Source organism: Bubalus bubalis, chromosome 4 (genome assembly GCF_019923935.1).
Source record: "Bubalus bubalis isolate 160015118507 breed Murrah chromosome 4, NDDB_SH_1, whole genome shotgun sequence".
Classification (NCBI taxonomy): Eukaryota; Metazoa; Chordata; class Mammalia; order Artiodactyla; family Bovidae; genus Bubalus; species Bubalus bubalis.
Window position 1 is genome coordinate 308,196 of NC_059160.1, and position 10,125 is coordinate 318,320.

Here is a 10,125-nt window from a genome sequence, read left to right on the forward strand (position 1 = left end):
TTTGTGCAACCCCATGGACTGTATAGCCCATCAGGCTCCTCTGTCCGTGGGATTCTCCAGGCAAGAATCCTGCAGTGGGTTGCCATTCCCTTCTCCAGGGGATTTCTGCGACCCAGGGATTGAACCTGGGTCTCCTGCATTACAGGCAGAGTCTTTAGTGTCTGAGCCACCAGGAAAGCATATATATATATAGTAGGTTTTTTTCCATTGTCGGTTTTCACAAGACACAGCGAGGCTCCCTGTGCTGTGCAGGTCCTTGCTGATTACCTGTTTTACACAGATAGAGCATGCACGCTAATCCACACTCCTGACTCGCCCCTCCCCTCAGCCCCTTTGGTGACCGAGCTTATTTTCTGTCTGTGAGTCTGTTGCTGTTGTGTAAATAAGTCCACTTATATAACTTCTTTAGATTCCACATTTAAGTGATATCAAATGGTATTTTCTTTCTCTGACTTAGTTTCACCTGGTATGATAATCTCTAGGTCCATCCATGTTGCTGCAGGGGCGTTACTTCATGCTTTGCACGGCCGAGTGGTACTCCTCTGTGTGTGCGTGCCACACCTTTATCCACCCATCTGCTGATGGACATTTACGGAGTTTCCATGTAGGCTATCGCAAATACTGCTGAAGTCAGTACTGGGGTGCGTGTGTCTTTTCGAATTAGAGGCTTTGTCTTTTCTGGATGTGTGCCTGGGGTGGGATTGCAGGGTCACGTGGCAGCTCTGCTGTTGTTTTTTAAGGAGCCTCCACACTGTTCTCCGTAGCGGCCGCACCAGTTTACATCCCGCCAGCAGTGGGGCTGGGCTCCCTCTTCCGCACACCCTCCCAACATTTACTAGTTCCAGAATTTTTCATGATGGCCTTTCTGACTGGTGTGAGGTGGGACCTTACTATAGTTTTGATTTGCATTTTTATAATAATTGGTAACAGTGATACTGAGCATCTTTTCACGAGCCTGTTGCTCATATCCATGTCTTCTTTGGAGAAATGTCTATTTAGGTCTTCTGTCCATTTTTTGATTTGTTTTATTTTTGGCTGCGTGGCTTTGTTGCAGCGAGTAGCCGTTGCTCTTGCTTGCGGTGAGCAGGCTTCCCGCTGTGGAGGCTCCTCCCGTGCGGAGCGGGGGCTCCAGGCACACGGGCTTCCGCAGTCGCAGCCTGAGGCTCGGTGCTTGTGGCTCTGCGGCTGCGGCAACTGGGGTCTTCCCAGATGAGGGACCGAGCCTGTGTCCCCTGCGTTCGCAGGTGGGTTCCCAGCCACTGGACACCAGGGAATTTCTGCCGTTCACATTTTGCTGTCTTAGGGTTTTGTCCCAACCTTGTGTATGTTATCCACGTGAAATTTTCAAAACTGATGCTTTGTGAAGTTTTGAGTGAAGAATTTTTCAGTGGATCTTACGCAGATGCTGTCTCTGATTGTCTAAGTGATATATGCACTAATGTCTCAGAAGATGATAGTTCTTCAGAATACAGTTCTGTTCAGATGATGTGGATATTAGATCAACGAAAGCCAAAAAAACCTTAGTGATTGATTCTGAAATGGGAAGTGAAAATGAAACTCATGGTACTGGAGAACGTTGGAAACAGTGTGTGGAAATCAGCTTCACAGGCGGGCCCTAACCTGCAAAGTGCGAAGAAGCAGGTGAAGTTTGGGCCAGCTGCACTAGAAAACCACTGGCCACAGGCGCTCGTTTCTGCAGACGCTGGCCCGGTCAGGAATGAGCTAGCAGCGCTGACTCCCCTAGTCCCAGAGCGCGTGGCGTCTTCCCCGCTGGCCGGGCATCTGCAGCTTCTCCCCTCGGTGTCTCACGGTTCTCCGCGTAGGGCCTTCTGCCTCCGCGGGCAGGTGCGTTCCTGGGTGTTGTGCTCTTTTTGGTGCGCGGCAAACGGCGTTGTTCCCTTCATTGCTCTCTCTCTGCTTTCCTTCTTGAAAGGGTGTTTTCCTTGGATGCAGAACTCTAGGTTGACAACTTTGAGCCCTGGCAGTTAAAAGGCGTCATTCCAGGCTCTTCTGCTGGCGATGTTTCTGAGTGCTGACGCTCCTTCTCACCCTTGTAAATTGTCTGTGACGTCACCCTTTTTCCCCGACTACCTTTCAGGTCTCCTCTCCATTCTGACTCATTTACTTGTGGCCCTGCTTTTCTCCAGCTGCGGTGTGCAGGCTTCTCAGTGCAGCGGCCTCCTCGCTGCCGACCTCGGCTCTGGAGCACATACAGGCTCTGTAGTGGTGGCACCCGGCCTTCGTGGCTCTGGGGCGTGGGGACCTCTCTGGACCGGGGCTCAGGCCTGTGTGTCCTGCGCTGGCGGTCGGGTTTCTCAGCACTAGGCCCCTGGGGAGCCCTCCTCTTCACCTTCAGTGAATTTGGCCATCATGTTGGCTTTCCTGTGTGTGTTTGTTCTGCTTAGAGCTCTTGAAGCGTCTTAGACGTTGTGGGGTGATGGTTTTATCAAATATACCAGATTTTAGACCACTATTTCTTTAAAATGTTTTTCCTCTATGATTACGCCCTCGTTTCTCCTCGGACTTCCTTGCCCCGTAGCTCATTAAGGCTCTGCGGGTTTTTCGTCTGCAGCTCACGTTGTACGATTTATATTACCTGCTTTCAAGTCCACTGCTCTTTTCCTTCTTATGTTTAAAATGCTCTGAAGCTTATTTAATGAATTTTCTATTTTAGATATTAAGAGTTTTCAGCTCTAGAGTTTCCATTTTCTTTAGTTTTTTTCTCGCTAGAGATTCCCCATCTTCTCAACCGTTAGGTTCATCTTGAAATCTTAAATGTACTTACAACTGCTTTGAACTTCTTGTATGCTACTTGAGTATCTAGTTCATTTCTGGGTCTTCTGTTCCACTTTCCTCTGACGATGCTTCTTCCCTCCCTGCCTTCATGCTTGTCTAAGAATTGTTGTGAGCTGGACATTGTTGAAGATCAAAATCTCTTTGTCTTCATTCAGGGTCATGGGTTTTCTTCCTGCTGGCACTTAGTGACCTAGTGGGTCAGCTTGGTCTTTTCAGGAGCTGTTCTTACACTTTGTTAGGCAGCTGTTCAGTTCAGTTCAGTCACTCAGTCGTGTCCGACTCTTCATGACCCCATGAATTCGCAGCATGCCAGGCCTCCCTGTCCATCACCAACTCCCAGAGTTTACTCAAACTCAAGTCCATCGAGTCGGTGATGCCATCTCATCCTCTGCCATCCCCTTCTCCTCCTGCCCTCAATCCCTCCCAGCATCAGGGTGTTTTCCAATGAGTCAACTCTTCTCATGAGGTGGCCGGAGTATTGGAGTTTCAGCTTTAGCATCAGTCTTTCCAATGAACACCCAGGACTGATCTCCTTCAGAATGGACTGGTTGGATCTCCTTGCAGTCCAAGGGACTCTCAAGAGTCTTCTCCAACACCACACTGCAAAAGCATCAATTCTTCAGTGCTCAGTTTTCTTCACAGTCCAACTCTCACATCCATACATGACCACTGGAAAAACCATAGCCTTGACTAGACGGACCTTTGTTGGCAAATGTCTCAAAGCATTTTTAATATGCTATCTAGGTTGGTCATAACGTGCCTTCCCAGGAGTGAGCGTCTTTTAATTTCATGGCTGCAGTCACCATCTGCAGTGATTTTGGAGCCCCCAAAAATAAAGTCTGACACTGTTTCCACTGTTTCTCCATCTATTTGCCATGAAGTGATGGGACCAGATGCCATGATCTTCGTTTTCTGAATGTTGCGCCTCAAGCCAACTCCTTCCCTCTCCTCTTTCACTTTCATCAAGAGGCTTTTTAGTTCCTCTTCACTTTCTGCCATAAGGGTGGTGTCATCTGCATATCTGAGGTTATTGATATTTCTCCCTGCAATCTTGATTCCAGCTTGTGCTTTTTCCAGCCCAGTGTTTCTCATGATGTACTCTGCATATAAGTTAAATAAGCAGGGTGACAATATACAGCCTTGACATACTCCTTTTCCTATTTGGAACCAGTCTGTTGTTGCATGTCCAGTTCTAACTGTTGCTCCCTGATCTGCATATAGGTTTCTCAAGAGGCAGGTCAGGTGGTCTGGTATTCCCATCTCTTTTAAGAATTTTCCACAGTTTATTGTGATCCACACAGTCAAAGGCTTTGGCATAGTCAATAAAGCAGAAATAGATGTTTTTCTGGAACTCTCTTGCTTTTTTGATGATCCAGCGGATGTTGGAAATTTGATCTCTGGTTCCTCTGCCTTCCGTAAAACCAGCTTGAACATCTGGAAGTTCACGGTTCACGTATTGCTGAAGCCTGGTTTGGAGAATTTTGAGCATTACTTTACTAGTGTGTGAGATGAGTGCAATTGTGCAGTAGTTTGAGCATTCTTTGGCATTGCCTTTCTTTGGGATTGGAATGAAAACTGACCTTTTCCAGTCCTGTGGCCACTGCTGAGTTTTCCAAATTTGCTGGCATATTGAGTGCAGCACTTTCACAGCATCATCTCTTAGGATTTGAAATAGCTCAACTGGAATTCCATCACCTCCACTTGCTTTGGTTGTAGTGATGCTTTCTAAGGCCCACTTGACTTTACATTCCAGGATGTCTGGCTCTAGGTCAGTGATCACAACCATCGTGATTATCTGGGTCATGAAGATCTTTTTTGTACAGTTCTTCTGTGTATTCTTGCCACCTCTTCTTAATATCTTCTGCTTCTGTTAGGTCCATACCATTTCTGTCCTTTATCAAGCCCATCTTTGCATGAAATGTTCCATTGGTATCTCTAATTTTCTTGAAGAGATCTCTAGTCTTTCCCATTCTGTTGTTTTCCTCTATTTCTTTGTATTGATTGCTGAGGAAGGCTGTCTTATCTCTCCTGGCTATTCTTTGGAACTCTGCATTCAGATGTTTATATCTTTCCTTTTCTCCTTTGCTTTTTGCTTCTCTTCTTTTCACAGCTATTTGTAAGGCCTCCCCAGACAGCCATTTTGCTTTTTTGCATTTCTTTTCCATGGGGATGGTCTTGATCCCTGTCTCCTGTACAATGTCACGAACCTCTGTCCATAGTTCATCAGGCCCTCTGTCTATCAGATCTAGTCCCTTAAATCTATTTCTCACTTCCACTGTATAATCATAAGGGATTTGATTTAGGTCATACTTGAATGGTCTAGTGGTTTTCACTACTTTCTTCAATTTCAGTCTGAATTTGGCAATAAGGAGTTCATGGTCTGAGCCACAGTCAGCTCCTGGTCTTGTTTTTGCTGACTGTATAGAGCTTCTCCATCTTTGACTGCCAAGAATGTAATCAATCTGATTTCGGTGTTGACCATCTGGTGATGTCCATGTATAGAGTCTTCTCTTGTGTTGTTGCAAGAGGGTGTTTGCTATGACCAGTGCATTCTCTTGGTAAAACTCTATTAGTCTTTGCCCTGCTTCATTCTGTACTCCAAGGCCAAATTTGCCTGTTGCCCCAGGTGTTTCTTGACTTCCTACTTTTGCATTCCAGTCCCCTATAATGAAAAGGACATCTTTTTTGGGTGTTAGTTCTAAAAGGTCTTGTAGGTCTTCATAGAACCGTTCAGCTTCTTCAGCATTACTGGTTGGGGCATAGACTTGGATTACTGTGATATTGGATGGTTTGCCTTGGAAACAAACAGAGATCATTCTGTCGTTTTTGAGATTGCATCCAAGTACTGCATTTCGGACTCTTGTTGACCATGATGGCTACTCCATTTCTTCTGAGGGATTCCTGCCGGCAGTAGTAGATATAATGGTCATCTGAGTTAAATTCACCCATTCCAGTCCATTTTAGTTCACTGATTCCTAGAATGTCGACATTCACTCTTGCCATCTCCTGTTTGACCACTTCCAATTTGCCTTGATTCATGGACCTAAGATTCCAGGTTCCTATGCAGTATTGCTCTTTACAGCATCGGACCTTGCTTCTATCACCAGTCACACCCACAGTTGGGTATTGTTTTTGCTTTGGCTCCATCCCTTCATTCTTTCTGGAGTTATTTGTCCACTGATCTCCAGTAGCATATTGGGCACCTACTGACCTGGGGAGTTCATCTTTCAGTATCCTATCATTGAGCCTTTTCATACTGTTCGTGGGGTTCTCAAGGCAAGAATACTGAAGTGGTTTGCCATTCCCTTCCCCAGTGGATCACATTCTGTCAGACCTCTCCACCATGACCCGCTCGTCTTGGGTGGCCCCACACAGCATGGCTTAGTTTCATTGAGTTAGAGAAGGCTGTGGTCCATGTGATCAGATTGGCTAGTTTTCTGTGATTATGGTTTCAGTGTGTCTGCCCTCTGATGCCCTCTTGGGTTTTTCTTACCTTGGATGAGGGGTGTCTCCTCACTGCCGCCCCTCCTGACCTTGAACGTGGAGTAGCTCCTCTCGGCCCTCCTGCGCCCGCACAGCCGCCCCTCCTTGGACGTGGGGTTGCTCCTCGTAGAGAAGCCTTTCCTCCAGGCTCCACGGACACGATCTTTTCAGGTTTCAGCAGGTGGTGTCATCAGCAGGGCGTCCCCATGGATTCTGCATCTCCCCGCACTGTGTGGCCTCCAGCGTCTGCACGTAGCTCACAGCTTCTGAGTAGCTGCTCTCTGCCAGGCCTCGTGGGATCTTGCTGCACACGCGGCAGTTGCTCTTGGCTAGAGATGCTGGGGGCGGGGGGTGTCTGTGGGGAGACGGTCGAGCTCCTGCTCCCCCCACCACTGCCTCTGCCCCACCTGCCGGGGCCCCGTGTGCCCCTCTTGGGCCTCAGGCCGTGGGGCGGCCCCGTAACCGCTGAGCTCCACATGTGTGTGCCAGCCAGCGCCTTGTTGCTCTTTTGAAGATAGCGTGTCTTTTTTTTCTGGCTCGTTTTGGAATTTTCTCTTTGAGAAGTTTTTCTGTAATAATTTTCAGAAGTTTTTCTGTGGGGTGTGTATGCTCAGCTTGTCTTGTCTGGGGTTTGTAGTGTTTTGATTGCATTGTTGATGTCTCTTTTTAGCCGTTTTCTCCAAGTGCTGGTTTCGTCCAGTCCCTCACGCTTGCACATCTTCCTCGTGGATGACAGTCACACACTTGTTGCATCTTTTCACCGTCTTCTTTCTGCGGTCTTTATCCTTTTGTCTTTAAGTGTTCCCTTCTGCAGAATCTTTTACTTCACTGGTTCCCCCCCGCAGGAGATGCAGCGGCTGGAGACTGAGCTGGGCCGACCCCCCGAGCGCTGGAAGGACGCCTGGGATCGGGTGAAGGCGGCCCAGCGCCTCGAGGGCCGGCCAGACGGACGTGTGAGCAGGGCAGGTGTGGGGGGTGGACGGGCAGGCCTGCAGCCAGGAGGCGGGGAGGCCCCCCTGACCCAGGCCCCCTCCTGCCTGCAGGGCACCCCCAGCTCCCTGCTGGTGTCCAGCGTGCCCCACCACCGCCGCTCGCTGGGTGTGTACCTGCAGGAGGGCCCCGTGGGCTCCACGCTGAGCCTCAGCCTGGACAGTGACCAGAGCAGCGGCTCTACCGCGTCCAGCTCGCGGCAGGCAGCCCGCCGCAGCACCAGCACCCTCTACAGCCAGTTCCAGACGGCGGAGAGTGAGAACAGGTCTGCAGCAGCCCCCCGACGGGCGTGTCGGGGGCGCCTTCGGGGGGCTTGCAGGGATTTTTCAGGACTGATTGGTGGGGGAGGCCCTGTCGGTGGCCTCCACGTGATCTGACCAGTGCTGGGAAGAAGCAAGTGGGCTCAGCCTTTGGGATGTGGAGCTGGTGACCTCAGCCAGAGAGGGAAGGGACGGCTGGGGTTGGCGCGGGCCCCGTGGGGTGCACCCCTCTTCTGGGCCCAGGGGCTGCGTGGCCAGTCGTCGGAGACCTGCCCGCTTGTCGGGACCTGCTGTGCGTGGGACGTTGTTGCCCTGAGGCCCTGGCGGGGCCCTCGCGAGTGTCTGTCTGGGGACCAGGGCTCCGGGGTCGGGTTGGCTTGGGGGCAGGCGCCTGGGTCTTCCTGCCGGGCCTGGCAGGGGTGCAGAGAGGGCACCGGGGCCGGGCCCTGAGGTGGTCTGGCCGGTCCTGCTGCAAACACAGGTCCTACGAGGGCACCCTGTACAAGAAGGGCGCCTTCATGAAGCCCTGGAAGGCCCGCTGGTTCGTGCTGGACAAGACGAAGCACCAGGTGAGGCCCGGAGGAGGAGGAGCGGGGCGGGGCGGGGCGGGGCGTGGAGGGCGCCCTGCCCTGACTCCTGCCCGCCGCCCCGCCCCCAGCTGCGCTACTACGACCACCGCGCCGACACGGAGTGCAAGGGCGTCATCGACCTGGCCGAGGTGGAGGCTGTGGCGCCGGGCACGCCCGCCATGGGCGCCCCGAAGACCGTGGACGAGAAGGCTTTTTTTGACGTGAGCTGCGGTGGGGGCGGGGCGGGGCAGCTGCCCCCCGGGAGGGCCGAGCGTCAGCGTCCTGTGTCCGCAGGTGAAGACGACGCGTCGTGTTTACAACTTCTGTGCCCAGGACGTGCCGTCGGCCCAGCAGTGGGTGGACCAGATCCAGAGCTGCCTGTCGGACGCCTGAGCGCGGCCCTGCCCCGCAGCCCTGCGTCCAGTTACTGACCACGAGGGGTGGGCAGGGCCCCCCGGCCATGTTTACAGACCCCGCCCTCGACAGTATTGAGGCCCCCCCCTCCCCGCGTGTACAGCCCCCCGCCCCGCCCCGCCAGCTCCAGCTCCTGGAGGCCTGGCTGCGTGCCCGCCGGGAGCAGCACGGTACAGCCCTCGCGGTGGGCCTGTAAATAGTCCCCCCCGCCCGGCCGGCCCCAGGCGCCCTCTTCCTAGAATGAGAGTCTATAAAGAGCTAACGACACCGCGTGCCTGCGTCTGCTGTGCCTGCTCTCCCCCCACCCCGTACCCGGGCCGCAGTGTGGGGGGGGCATCGTCAGGGCCTTGTTTGGGGTCTGCTCCCCCCCCAGGCCTCAGGCAACCCTGGGGCTGGTACAGAGGGCAGGTGCCACTTGGAGTGTGTTGTGAAGAGGGGTACAGAGGAGGGGACCCCCAGGAAGCTGTCCTGTGTCCAGAGGGGTGGGGGTGGCAAGGATGTGCAGACTCGCTGGCCTCTGGTCAGATGCGAGTGCACGGTCCTGGGGAGACGCCAGGAGGCTGGGCTCTCTAGAGAACAGGGGTGCTCAGGGCAGACGTGGGTGGCGGGGCCCAGTGCCCTGACTGCATCCGTGCCGGGAACCCTGTCCAAATGCCCGTCTCTTACTCTCCCGTGAGTCCTGCCTTTTGGCCCTGACCATCCCCACTCCCCTATTCTGGGCTGTAATGGGGGTCACCTGGACTGGGTTTCACTTGCAATGAGTGCCAGCCAGCGGCGGGGCGGCAGCAGGTGGGAGGTGGGGTGTGGCACCGCGGAGGCCAGAGGCCCCCTGAGAGGTCCCAGGTGGAGACCACAGTACGGGGTCAGTGGGCCCGCTGGACGGCCCAGCAGCAGCAGCACCCACCATGGGAGGCGTGCTCCTGGCCCGGGGACAGCCGTCGGGCTGAGGTCCCTGCCCAGTGCTCAACTCCAGGCGGAGCTGCTCTCGGTGCTGACTCAGATGGGCCCGGGGCAGTGGAGGGCCTGCTGCTGAAGAACACGCGAGACACGCAGGTCTGTAGGTGACAGTAACAACCTTTATTGGAGTCGAGGGTCTGGGTGCCGTCAGAGCGTCAGGTCATGTGAGCTGAGCCTGCAGAACCCCCCCCCCCCCCCCGGACAGCTTGGCGCCCCCCCGCACTGCTGGGCGCGCCACACCCCGCCCATGGCCCGCGCCCCCGGCGTGCACTGCGGGAGGCCCAGGACACCCTGCCAGGCCGCAGGGGGTTGTGTTTTAAGGCAGTCGTTTGCAGCCTGGCATGGGCCGCACCCAGCTCTGGGCAGCTAGGACCCCATCTGGCCAGCCCTGCTCCAGCCCCGCATCTGACCCCAGAGCCGTGGAGACCCTCTCCTGCGCCAGATAAAAGTGCAAACATGGCTCTTGCTGCATCTTAAGAAAAAACTGGTAAAAAACAGGCAGGGAGTCTGTGGAGTCTGGCCTGGCCCTTGGGCCTCTGGGGTCGCGGCCCCGGGCTCCCACAAGCAGAGCCATGGCCAAGGCCTTATTGCTGTGTGCGGGGCTGGACCCCTGTGGCCGCTCAGTGGGGCTCAGGCAGGAGAAATGCAGACGGGGC

The 10,125-nt window shown here is 53.8% G+C and overlaps 1 protein-coding gene across 7 annotated transcripts in view; it reads left to right on the plus strand.

The window, feature by feature from the left end:
• SBF1 (SET binding factor 1) overlaps nt 1–8,784 on the plus strand; it is a 30,083-nt gene extending 21,299 nt beyond the window's left edge. For all 7 annotated transcript variants that reach the window (XM_044940693.2, XM_044940694.2, XM_044940696.2 and 4 more), the window contains 5 exons: nt 7,125–7,232; nt 7,323–7,534; nt 8,011–8,098; nt 8,188–8,319; nt 8,393–8,784. In XM_044940693.2, coding sequence (XP_044796628.2) covers nt 7,125–7,232; nt 7,323–7,534; nt 8,011–8,098; nt 8,188–8,319; nt 8,393–8,491 — 639 coding nt within the window. In that variant the 3' untranslated portion in view covers nt 8,492–8,784. The remainder of the gene's footprint in view (nt 1–7,124; nt 7,233–7,322; nt 7,535–8,010; nt 8,099–8,187; nt 8,320–8,392) is intronic.
• The last annotated feature ends 1,341 nt before the right edge of the window (nt 8,785–10,125 follow it).